The 12,375-nt window shown below is 52.6% G+C and overlaps 6 protein-coding genes across 6 annotated transcripts; 3 read left to right on the forward strand and 3 right to left on the reverse strand.

Moving 5' to 3' along the window:
• Positions 1-500: 500 nt before the first annotated feature.
• On the reverse strand, positions 501-2,117 carry VTN77DRAFT_8784 (uncharacterized protein; the record flags this gene model as incomplete). The annotated part of the gene is made up of 1 exon (XM_069425319.1): positions 501-2,117. One exon carries the CDS (start codon positions 2,115-2,117, stop codon positions 501-503), a length of 1,617 nt encoding a protein of 538 aa, XP_069274351.1.
• Positions 2,118-3,603: 1,486 nt separating this feature from the next.
• Positions 3,604-4,431, forward strand: VTN77DRAFT_8785 (uncharacterized protein; the record flags this gene model as incomplete). The annotated part of the gene is made up of 1 exon (XM_069425320.1): positions 3,604-4,431. One exon carries the CDS (start codon positions 3,604-3,606, stop codon positions 4,429-4,431), a length of 828 nt encoding a protein of 275 aa, XP_069274352.1.
• A 140-nt stretch (positions 4,432-4,571) lies between these two features.
• VTN77DRAFT_8786 (uncharacterized protein) lies at positions 4,572-5,735 on the reverse strand (the record flags this gene model as incomplete). The annotated part of the gene is made up of 1 exon (XM_069425321.1): positions 4,572-5,735. One exon carries the CDS (start codon positions 5,733-5,735, stop codon positions 4,572-4,574), a length of 1,164 nt encoding a protein of 387 aa, XP_069274353.1.
• Positions 5,736-6,830: 1,095 nt separating this feature from the next.
• VTN77DRAFT_8787 (uncharacterized protein) lies at positions 6,831-7,952 on the forward strand (the record flags this gene model as incomplete). The annotated part of the gene is made up of 1 exon (XM_069425322.1): positions 6,831-7,952. The coding sequence occupies one exon, from the start codon at positions 6,831-6,833 to the stop codon at positions 7,950-7,952; it is 1,122 nt and encodes a 373-aa protein (XP_069274354.1).
• A 338-nt stretch (positions 7,953-8,290) lies between these two features.
• Positions 8,291-10,029, reverse strand: VTN77DRAFT_8788 (uncharacterized protein; the record flags this gene model as incomplete). Its single annotated transcript, XM_069425323.1, has 3 exons — positions 8,291-8,677; positions 8,730-9,443; positions 9,493-10,029. 3 exons carry the CDS (start codon positions 10,027-10,029, stop codon positions 8,291-8,293), a joined length of 1,638 nt encoding a protein of 545 aa, XP_069274355.1.
• Positions 10,030-11,217: 1,188 nt separating this feature from the next.
• Positions 11,218-12,309, forward strand: VTN77DRAFT_8789 (uncharacterized protein; the record flags this gene model as incomplete). The annotated part of the gene is made up of 1 exon (XM_069425324.1): positions 11,218-12,309. The coding sequence occupies one exon, from the start codon at positions 11,218-11,220 to the stop codon at positions 12,307-12,309; it is 1,092 nt and encodes a 363-aa protein (XP_069274356.1).
• Between the last annotated feature and the right edge of the window lie 66 nt (positions 12,310-12,375).

Consider the following 12,375-nt stretch of genomic DNA (forward strand, 5'->3'; position numbering starts at 1 on the left):
GGGGCAATACTGGACTCATTCAAGCATCTCATAGAGTTAGGGCTAGATCCTCTCCAGGAAGATCACGAGCAGAGGACTGCCATTGTAGGCTTTTCTATCTCTTTCACTCTCTGTCTTTGCTTTTAACATTTATTTGTTTTGTTCATTTGATTCTATATTACGGTTCATTGCCGACTGTTTACAGGACGTTGCAACTGCCTATGGGAATAATGATATCTTGGCTCTATTCCAAAAGGTGTAACCTCCAAATCGAATACTTTAGAGAATTAAGTGATGGACTTGATATATGAATGCATGAGAATAAATTTAGTGGGATGAGAATGACTATATTCGGGACTAGGGATAACAAGCGCTGTTTATTTAGTTAGCGGCTGATGTTATGCTATGAGTCTACGTGTCGTTATCCCAGACAGATCACTCTATCAGGACTACGTGAACAGCCATAACGGTTCAGTACATGGGAACGACTACCTAGGTAGTTCACGATCTATTTGCATGCTTTACTCCTCTCTGAATCCGTATTCCTTCCACTTCTTCAGGACCTTCTCCTTCACATCGGCAGGATAAGACCCCTCGAAGTTGCTTGGCACCCACGTTCTCTTGCCCTCAAACTCAGACGGTAGCAAGAGATTCACCACGCTCTTCCCCCCCTTGCCAGGATCCGGGACCTGCGGCCTGCTCGCCCTGGTCATGTAGGGAACCATGGGGATGCCGGCGATATCGCCAAAGACATACTCATCGGCACCGGGGCGGTACCGCGTTGCCACTGCCCACATCAGCTGGTGCGCATCCGTGATATCCACGTCGTTGCCAACAAGGAAGACCTTTGGCACCTCCCAACCGGCGTGCGTCTTGAAGATGATGTCCCCCGCACGGCGGCACAGCTCTTCGGCCGTGATGTTCATGCGCGAGAGCTTCTCGATGTCGACGCTGACGACGATCCAGCAGCTCTGCGCCTCGAACGGCATCCAGACAAAGTCGACAGGGAAATCGGCCTCCCGCAGCGTGGCCAGCAGCTCCGCCGAAATCGCCGAGCCCCAGACCGTGTGCGTCTCGTCCGCAGCCATGCCGGCAACACAGATGGGCACCACCGGGTCATTGCGGTACGTCACGCAGTCGACTTGGAACAGCGGCTCCAGCACAGGCTCATCGTGGAATATGTAACCGTGGTATTCGCCCATGGGGCCCTCAGGCACCTTTTTTGAGGTGCTGATGCGACCCTCGATGATGATCTCCGCGTGTGCAGGCACAAGGAGGTCGTTGGTCTCGCACTTGACGACTTCCATCGGGCTGCCGCAGAGAGCCCCGATGTAGCCGTCTTCTGACACTCCTGCCGCCAGCGGCATGCCTCCCACGAACGCAGCAGCAGGAGGCCCTCCGAGCACCAGGGCCCATGGGGTGTCCTGCGCTCCCGAGTCGGCCCACATCTTGTGGACCTGTGCAATGTGCTGTCCGGGCATGACGGGCGCCGTGAGGGAGCGAGGTTCGCCGGCGAGATGCATGGTGCGGGAGATCGACCACGACGTCCAGGCTTTATCTGGTGACTGCAGGATGTGGAAGCCATACGTGGCGAGGTAGTTACCCCCATCGTTGGCATGCAGGCGGGGAATCGGCCATTTGGTCAGATCGATCTGGTCGCCCCGGAGAATGTTCTGCTTGCAAGCCGCTTCGGACGTGGAGATAGTCACTGGCGGCAACGGCTTCGCCTTTCTGGTCTCGATCAGCTTCTCGACGATCTCCCGCGCGGTGCTGGTGACCGGGAGCCCCAGCTGGAGCGCCAGTCGGCCATAGCGCTCCTTCTTGCTCTTGCGCAAGCCAACGGGTGCTCCCAGGATCTTGAAGAGGCCGGTCTTGGAATCCGTGCCGGAAACATTGTGGAATAGCGGCGCCGGAGAGAGGGTCTCATACACGCGACGAGTCACGGCAGCGACCTCCAGGTCTGGGGAAACGGGCTCCTTGATGTCGACAAGATCGCCTTGCTCGCGCAGTGCGGAGAGCAAGGAGCGGAAGTTGAGATGGGGAGCTTGGTTTTCCTTGCTGATTTTGGTCGTCGAGAGAGCGCGAGCCTGGCCCCTGAGCAAAGGGCTCCTCGATGCCTTCAACGCAATGTTCGCCATGCCGAGATGCACAAGAGGAAAGAAACAAAAATGATATTGGATGGAATTCCACGGGACAGAGGACTGATGAAAGAGACACTTCCAGGAGCCCTGGACGAAGTCACTTGAGTCCTACTAACTCTTTACACGATGACCATGATCTACCTCCACGCGTTATATCGATGCGCCCCCGGGTAGGTCGGCACTGTCTTCGATATTATCGGCCTCCATGTGTCTGGTGGAGGACATCTCAGGCGATCCGGAAACAGGACGGCCAGAATGGCCGATACGAAGGAGTGTCTGGCGAGTTCGGCAGGGATTCCCGTGCTCTCCACCTCGAGACTGAAAGAGGAGCCCTCCACATTCCCAGATGCACGAAAAAGAACAGGATCATGTCATGGATACGTAGGGCTGTTGCATTGGCTGTTGTGAGGGTTGGATGGCCTTGCATTCAGTCGGGGAAATCGGGAACTTCCGTCGGGAACTTCCCGACTGCCCGACATCACAGCGTCAGGACATATTGTCTTTCAATCCAACACACTCCAAAAGGTGATATCAGAACTGGCAAGACGCTACGATAGAGCCGAATGCTCTATTATTCAGTCGTATCGGAAGATATGCACAGAACCTCTGCTGGTTGTGGCTTCGCTGTGACGTCAGGCATACCGTGAAACCCTAATGACCTTACTCTGCCATACCAGCGTGAGCCTGGTGTGGATAGCCTAGATCATTACATGCGCCATCATCAGACTGTCTCGATTCCGGGAAGAGAATAAGTGAATGCCACTGAAATGCAAATAATAATAATGACATTGTTCGGATTACTGACCCGTACTAACCAGAATTTGGGAAATATATATACTGGGCGCCAGATTCGAACTACAGACATATCCAACTGCCAAAACAAGACTTTTACAGGCTCTTAGTAGGAAGTTTGGCCTAGATGAGGGTAAGCCAAGACATCGTTTTGGAGGACTTAGGGAGACATTGGGATGGCTCAGAGCGTTGTTCTTAGCATATATTGTAGCTGTCATGTGAAATAAATGCAAGGGTTGCTGCTTCAAGTGGCGGTTGAGGGCTTCGGAATTAATTGTCCAACCTCAATGAAGCACGGATTTCGGTTATGAATATGGGACGTATGACTACCTACCGAGACAACTGCCAGATTTATTCGAGCGGGCTGGCCATGGCTTGAAGGAGACCATGTTAGGACATTAAGCATTCATTATCAGAGGTGTGGCCTGACCTCGCATCCTTATCAGACACCCAACTAATCAAGCAACAGGTACCAGAGTCGGTCGGCTCCCAGCCCGACGGTTAGACCGGCTTGAGCTTGACCTTGGGATGTTGCATAGTATAGCATTGTTGCCGATTTCCGACCTTGACGTCAGGCTGGTTTTTTCCCGAAAGGGGGTATTGGTCGACTGCGATAACTACATATCTTGGGTGCGCTCGTCTATCTTCGTGCTTTTGCTGAGGGCGAAAACGCCAGGACCGTCCAAAAAGAATGTCCACGCATTGTAGGCACCTGTCACCAGCAACAAGCAGCGCCGTTGTCAGGCCCTTCTGGTCAAACCACGCCATATCAACCACAAATCCAGCCGTTGGAGCACTGACACCATGGCTTCGAATTTCTCGAAGGTCATCCACCGCTCCCTTCCACCATGGCCGTCCTCAATCCTCAGACGCGAACGCAACCACAACCTCTCCTAACCTCTCGACGGGTCGATCCCCTCCCCAGAACAACCTTCGATACAACCGCCTCATCATCGGCATGACAGGAGCGACAGGAGCCATCTACGGCATTACCGCTCTCCAATTCCTGCGCCGCCTGGGCGTCGAAACACACCTCATCATGTCCAAATGGGCGCAGGCGACCATCAAATACGAAACGCCCTACTCGATTCCCGAGGTCGCCGGCCTCGCAACGGGCCAAACCTGGGCGATCCGAGACATGGCGGCGCCAATGAGCAGCGGGTCCTGGAAATCCGACGGGATGCTGATCGCCCCGTGCAGCGTGAAGACCCTGGCTGCCATCCGGGCCGGGTACGCGGAGGACTTGATCTCGCGCTCGGCAGACGTGTGTATCAAGGAACGGAGACCGCTGGTGCTTGTCGTGCGGGAGACGCCACTCAGTGCGATTCATCTGGAGAATATGCTGGCGCTGGCGAAGTTGGGCGTCGTTATTTTCCCCGCCGTGCCGGCCTTCTACGCCCGGCCGACGGGGTTGGACGACGTTGTGAACCACAGCGTGGCAAGGATGATGGATTGTTTTGGCATTGATTCGGAGGGCTTGATGCCTGAGGAGGGGAGATGGGAGGGATTTAAGAGCTAGGGTTCTCTCTGTCTATCTTTTTTTTCTTAAATATGTATATACACTAGTGTATATGACAATATAAAATTTCTATTGTCTGTAACAATGTTGACACGAAACTGTCCATGACAGATTGAATCAACAAAGTACCAAAATTTGTACTACAAACGCTGTGGAATGGAACCAGACCGTGATCTTGATAAGGGCCGTACGCTGCTATTTGGCGATCTCTCCTGTGGCTTTGTCTGTTTCCCTTGCACTGATAGCTCAAAGGACTGTGCAGATGACGATCCTGATGCCACGCCCTCCAAACGCAAGGTTTTAACAAGTTTCCGCCATGACACGATCCCCCGTTTAGCATGCTCCTCTGGTGTGCGACTGTCCGGGTTGGCCAAAGTCCGTGAAAACAGCTCCAGGGACACCCATCCATCCCTGAATCCTACGTCATCGAAAAATGCTCGAGCAATGTCGTCGACGGGGAGATAACCTCCACGGTCCTCCTCGAAGGGAAACAGCCGGGCGTTGCGTGACCAGCTCATCCGGCTTGGCTGGCTGGCGACATAGAATTCGTGACCCTCGACGAGAGGCGAAGACAACCGCTCGCCATCCACGACTTGCACGAAGAAAATCTTCTTTGCATCGACCGTCTGATGCAGTCGTGCGATTGAAGCCGTCAACTCAGCGTCTGCATTGGGGTTTTTCCCATCCGGTGAAGTCGGATCTGCATACACACGGGCAGCGATGTTGAATGTATCGAGGCAGATGCCGAAATTGGGCCGATCGACCCGGCACACCACGTCCCAGCAGGCTTCCCAGGTGTCAATATGGTTTCCCCATGCGAGCGCCTCGTATGCAAATCGAAAAGGAGGCGACTCTTTCAACCCCAGGTCGGCAATCTCGCGCAGATCACTCACAATCACGTCGATATCGCCCGTCGTCCGGGGGAGACCGGTCTTTGGATCCGGAGGGAGGAAGTTAGATGGAACCTGAACGAGATCGGTCCCCAGTAATTGAGCGATTTTGAACCACAGCGGCAGTCGATCGGAGATTTGGCGTGCATGTTCGTCGCGGTCGAGCAGGCCTTCGTAGAACAAAAATGGCTGCAGACAGACTACATCGAGGCGGAGCGAGTCACACAGTTGCCGGACTTGACGTGCTGCTTCGAGAATGCTAATGCGGCTGGTGCGGGCGAAGGTCTCAAGATCCTCGAAGAATATTTCGATGCCCTCAAAGCCGTATCGAGATGCTTGTCGGAGTTTGCCTGGGAGGTCGTGAATACCCGGTTGTCCCAGGGACATGGACGCGATAGCTGGTCGGAGTGGCATGCTTTTAATTATCAGAGGGCTAGAGGGGCAAACACGATGATTTACAATATGTATTTTGTCGTATCTTCTGGCAACGTCAGCGATGCCGAAGGCTTCATCATATCCTTTGATATCACGGTGGGAAAGGACTCAGGGATGTTCAATAAGACACATACTCCGATTATCAGTTTGTGGTAGTTAATGCTCAATTCAGTTGCACTCTGCGTGTACGTGGATGTCCCTATAAGATACAAAGATGAATTATCTTCCTGAAGATAAAGTAGAACCGACAGCCCTTCATGCAACTGTACGAGTCGTAACAACGCCTCTAACATGTCCAGTACAAACTATATTATGTTACTCCTGCTGCTGTTGGAGAGTCGGTTAAACATGGAATCCGACGGAGAAACGCAAAAGGACAAGAGATAAGAACAACAGCACAAAAACGAAAGGGAATTTCCATTTCCACGCCTGACAATACGAAACCTCTCCCTCAACGCGAGCATTGCTGAAAGCAGGTGTTTCTCGCTTTGCATCGGATGTTGAACGAGAAACAAACTTGGCTGATGTCAGGGTTCGCAAGAATTACCTGAATTGGTAATAACGGGGGATAAAGGAAATCCCCGGGAAAGCGCTTTGCCGTTGAACTTCATTTCTCCCCAATACCTCATCTAGTGGTCAATCCTCAACATTAACCACGCACCTGTTACGTGCAAGGTGCAGACTTGGCCTGCGATCTTTCCCCGCAGTTTCATTCTTCCGATCACACGTGGGTGATTCATGTCTGCTTGGTTCGCTTTTCCCGGGAAATCCTTACTTTCGTTAATCGTGTTCGAGGGCAACTCTCCCCACTTTTCCACCCACAACAATGCAAACTGACGAGGAAGGATCAATAACAGACAGATACTTGGCAGAAAATTAAGTGGGTAATGCTTGCAAAGAGTTGCGTCACATTCTTCCTGACTCAATATCTGTCTACTCGTTTTATTGGGTTCATGTGAGAAGGTATTGTTTGAACTCGACGCTTTGTTCGTGTAATATCTTCTACTTACTGTGAAATTAATTGTATTATAACTGCTCCTCGCGCCTCTCAATTCTTCATTCTGTATCGTTGCCATGATCAAAGTCGCCATCATCGGCGGCGGCCTCATCGCCCCCCGACACGCCCAGTCGGTGATCTCCAATCCATCCACTGAGCTGGTCGCGCTTGTCGAGCCATCTTCAATAGGTCCAGAGACAGCTGAGAGGTTTCACAGTCGTCACTATTCCTCCGTTTCAGCCTTACTGGGAGATAAACAGAACAAACCCGACGCGGCCATCGTCTGCACGCCCAACCACACCCACGTCGCCATCGCAGAGGAACTCCTCGCGGCGGGGGTGCATGTCCTGGTAGAAAAGCCCATCAGCAGCGACATCGACAGTGGGCGTACACTCGTGCAGTTTGCACAGCGTCTAGAAAACGAAGGAGGCCGTGTGAAGTTACTGGTGGGCCACCATCGCCGCTTCAATCCCTATCTTGTCAAGACAAAGCAAATCGTCGATTCGGGCTCATTAGGACGGATCATCGCGGTCAATGGCCTCTGGACCATCTTCAAGCCGCCCGAGTATTTCGCTCCTCCGACGGAATGGCGCCGGTCGAAGGAGACTGGCGGCGTGATTCTCATCAATCTGGTGCATGATATCGATCTTCTGCATTACCTGTTCGGTCCCATCGTCCGGGTTCACGCTGAGCGCGTATCCAAGCAGCGTCCACCGCCCCACGATGCAGACGAAGGGGCTGCGTTGACTTTGAAATTCGCCTCCGGAGTTGTGGGCACCTTTCTCGTGTGCGACGCAACGCCTTCTCCGTACAACTTTGAGACTGGGACGGGGGAGAACATAGCGATCCCAAAGGTCCCTGGCTGTGATTATTCCGCTGCTTCTGCCAGTTTCTACCACATCTTCGGCTCCGACGCCTCCCTCAGCGTGCCGGACATGACGCGGTGGAGTTACGATGGCCGCCCGAGTAAATCGTGGACGCAGCCGCTGACGGTGGAGCAATCGGACGTGGATGATTCGATGACACCTTATGACCTGCAACTGGCGCATTTTGTAGACGTCATTCGGGGGAAGGTGGAACCAATCTGTTCAGGAGCAGCAGGATTACAGGCGTTGATCGTGTGTGACGCTATTCGAAAAGCGATGGGAAGTGGTGAGACGGTTAATATCGATGTAGATGGAGATATGACTTACACGTAAACAGGGTAGGACATCTCTGAAGGTAATCGAAATTGAAAGATGTCAGAGATAAATTCCAGTCGATGATGGCAGATACCACTCGTTGTCAAAGTAAATTACCTGCCAAGAAGAAAAAAGAAAACCACAACAATCTGGATGGGCAATTCAAGTATATCGAATCAATGTATCGAATCAATGTAGGCAAGTGAGAAGATACAATGCATTAATTCAGTCATTCGCTTCCCCGGTATATTGTATTGTCCATAACATCAACACTACATATTATGACTGTGACCTAACGTGGTGGATAAGTCGACCAGTCAGCAAAGTTACACCAGGTTAGAACGTGCTGCATGTCTTCAAGCAGCATCTTCCACATGAACCGGTTGATCTTCTGCCCTGCGCTGCATCTTTTCATCTGTCGCAATCCCCGATTCCTCGATGTCATGCCGGAACCGCTCCTCATCCTCCCAAATCTTAGACAGGACGATGCTGTGCGCCCTCCAAACCGGCTTCGTCTCAAACAGCAGATCCATACTCTCGAGCGGGATGCCCTTCGTCTCGGGAATTAGGAAGAACACAAAGACGATGGAGAGGATCATCAACGAGGCGAAGAAGAAGTAGACACCATAGTCCATCGTCGCAAACATCTGCGGCGTGAAGCGGGAGATCAGGAAGTTCCACAGCCAGTTGGAGCCGGCGGCACACGCTTGTGCGAGAGAGCGCATATTGGGGTCAAAAATTTCCTATTGACCGTCAGAATGGGATGGACGATATCAGCATTGATGTGTGACTCACCGAATTCATCACCCAAGGCGTCCCGTTCCACGACGGGGTGTAAAAGACAGTCCACAGATAGAAGAAAAGCATAGCGACAATACCGCCCCCGGTTATAGTGTTGGACTGATTCTGACTCGGCTTCGCCATCTTGATGTATGCGCCCAGAATCCACATGCAGATCGAGCCCCCTGCGGCGCCGACCAGCATCAGCATCCGTCGTCCTACATGGTCGATCAGATACAGCAGCCACGCAAACGTTACGGCCATCTTGACACAGCCGAAGACTCCCGTGGTGAGCAGACTCGAATTCGTCCCCTTGACACCGACGCTCTTGAACACGGTCGGACTGTAGTAGTTGATCGCGTTGATGCCCGACCCGTTCTGCCAGAGGAAGAGCATGCTCCCCAGGAACAGCCGCCGCACCACCCGGCGGTTTGTCGCCGCGGCCTTGAACGGCTTCCAGAATCCGATGCCGAGGGTGGCCCGCTGCTCCTCGATGGCCTGCTCGATGGCCCCGATCTCCTCGACCATGTAGATGTGGTCCGGCTCGAGCTGGCGGATCCAGGCCAAGTTGCGGATGGCTTCCTCGCGCCGGCCGCGGAACAGCAGCCAGCGAGGGGATTCCCGGACAAAAAAGGCGCCAATGATCAACAGACCAGACGGGATGAGCTGGACAGCGAAGGGGATGATCCACTGTCGATGGCTGGGCGCGATGGTTGTCGACACGCCGTACTACATCTCATCAGTACGACATACGGTCTTAAGGGATAAGGATGCTCACATTAATCCAGAAGCCAACTAAGCCACCAATTTGCCATCCCAATTCATAGACGCCCACCAACCGGCCTCGAACAGCCGGAGGCGCAAGTTCGGAAATGTAGATAGGAGTGAAATTCGAGCCTGCGCCGACACCGAGTCCGGCGAGGACTCTGCCGGCGTAGATCAGCCCCAGTCCACGCTCGCCCGTTGCACCCAGCATCAAGCCCGATCCAAGGGTGAAGACGAGGGCTGCAACAATGAGGCCGATCCTGCGGCCCCAGAAGTGACCAATGGGGTAGGCGAGGAAGGCGCCGAAGAAAGCGCCGGCCTGGTAAAGGGAGACGATGTTGGCAGAGAGGAGATTCTTCTCTGCGTCGGTTTTCTGCTCGAAGTGGAACTCGTCCTGGAAGGAGGGCAGCGCGAGAGTCGTGCCGATGAAGGCGCTGTCGTAGCCGATCATGCACGATGTCAGCGACGATACGGCGGCGAGGAGGTAGATTCGCCAGTTGTAGACAGCCTTGGGGGTAGGCCGGTCCTCGATTAGTTTGAGGATTGACATGATGAAGAACTCTTGTTTGGGGTGAAGATCATGCAAGTGGTGCTTTCAGTATATACCAAGTCGAGGGGTCGAGGTGTTCAGGGGGGATCAGATCAAAAAAAAACAATTGAAATAAAACAAGACGATATAATATAGAACCGAACCTCCTCGTCAACCGAATCAGGATGTCCGGAGGAGCACTTGTCAGCAAGCTGCAAGACTCAAGAAGTTGTGCACATGCTAATAATGTATGTACCGCACCATCAACAAGTTGATAGTCATCTCTGAAGCTAATGGGAGGCAATTAGCTTGCCATTAATAGGAACACCGGAATCAAACGCGTAAGATGAGATGCATAGTCGACGACGTTGGAGACAACCGATCCGGGGAAAAGGATTTCCACAGAATGCGGAGATCATTCTGGGGAAGGAAAACTTAGTTTACTTAATTAGCCAGTTATATAAAAGTGATTAATCCAATTGAATTATCTTTAGTCAACTCGTTCACTGCCATTATCTGAGTTAGCCGATATCGCTGCTAAGAACTGGTTATTCCTCGGCCTTGGCCCTGACGAAACGCATGGTCCTTGAAGATTTCCCCATATTTCGCATCTCCGGGGTTTGGTTTGTGTGGAGAATAACAATGTGGAGAAACTAACCAGAAACAAGTAAGATCTGCTGGGTCCGTGCCAGAGTCCGATTTTGCTAGACGTGTGGCGGGGAAATGCGCTTTTCCCGGGATCTTTATTCTTGCAGAATTTGGCAGGACGCTGATGGAGATGGAGATTGGAAGTCGAATACCCTCACGGGGTCAACTACCACCATTTTTGGATGAATGACAATACAGTAATCTGTCCGCAATATGTAATAAGTATAAGAATGGGTAGGAATGAAGATATCAGCCTCAGAATAAAGGGGAGGATGGATCAGCTTTCGTTGCGCAGAAAAATAAAAGAGTTTAGCCGGAGTCCCTCCTCCGGTAGCTACGACTAATACATCATCGCTGAGCATCCAAAGGGATCCCATATCGGATTTTTCTATCTGCGAAAATTAGCATTCCCTTTGTGATTTTTCTATTCCTGGATTGATATTGCATTACTGACCTCCTACGAGCCATGCTTGCACGAGACTAATACATACAATTTCCATTTCTTCCCAGTCTACTTCAATATAGAATATCTGTAGCCATCATATCAATCTATCTGTCGAAATGGCGAACTCCCGGATATCCACAGAGGAACCGATTCCTTCACCATCACATCTCGACGGCGTCGCCTATCTATATGGTCATCCCCTGCTAGGATCGCTGTCGCCTCTGCTGCACCAGACCATCTACGATGCTCTCGGACTAAACTGGAGACAGATTCCCCTGTCCGTATCGGACACTTCTGCGCCCACCTTCCCACCGCCGTACACCAGATCGCCTCCGATCGACATGTTCCTCGCGCATATCCGGGTAGACCCCAAATTCGTCGGATCTTCGGTCACAATGCCCTGGAAAGTGAGCATCATGCCGCATCTGGACGACTTGACCGAGGAGGCGAGGCAGTGCGGCGCCTGCAACACCATCTTCATTCGAAACGACAGCGGCCCTCAAAAGAGAGGACGGACAAAGCGAGCATTAGTCGGAACCAACACCGACTGTGTCGGAATCCGAGAAGCCCTGCTACAGAACCGCCTGGCGAAATACGTCGATGCGAACATTTCCAACCCCTACCTGGAGAAGCCCGCCCTGATCATCGGGGGCGGCGGCACTGCACGCGCGGCCATCTATGCATTGCGCAAATGGCTCGGTGTCAGCAAGATCTATATCGTCAACCGAGACTCGGCAGAAGTAGCGGCCATTCTTGCCGACGACCGCAAAAATAGACCGGAGAACGATAAATATAAAGGTGAAATCATCCCAATCACGGACATCAGTCAAGTTCAGAGTGCGGAATTCCAACCACCCGAAGCCATCGTGTCCGGAATTCCGAACTACCCGCCCCAAACACCCGAGGAGCTCCGAACGAGACGGATCATCGAGGCGGTCCTGCAACGAAATTCGGGTCGACAAGACAAAGGCGTTGTTCTGGAGATGTGCTATCACCCGCTGCCGTGGACGAATATTGCCGAACTGGCCTCCCACGCCGGGTGGAAGGTCATCCTGGGCACCGAGGCCCTGATCTGGCAGGGGTTCGAGCAGGCGAGGCTGTGGACAGGGATGGACGTCGTCGCACATCCAGGCTTAGTGGGACGCGTTAAAGAGCTGATTGCCGAGGCGATCAAAGACAGGATGAGGAAGGCAAGACAGAAATTATAACTGATCGCTTATGAGCCACCACGGTTGTCTATTTGGAAGACTTGATAGAGGTTGACTTGAACCGTA

This window comes from Rasamsonia byssochlamydoides (genome assembly GCF_041956645.1).
Source record: "Rasamsonia byssochlamydoides strain NRRL 3658 unplaced genomic scaffold VTN77scaffold_78, whole genome shotgun sequence".
Lineage (NCBI taxonomy): Eukaryota > Fungi > Ascomycota > Eurotiomycetes > Eurotiales > Trichocomaceae > Rasamsonia > Rasamsonia byssochlamydoides.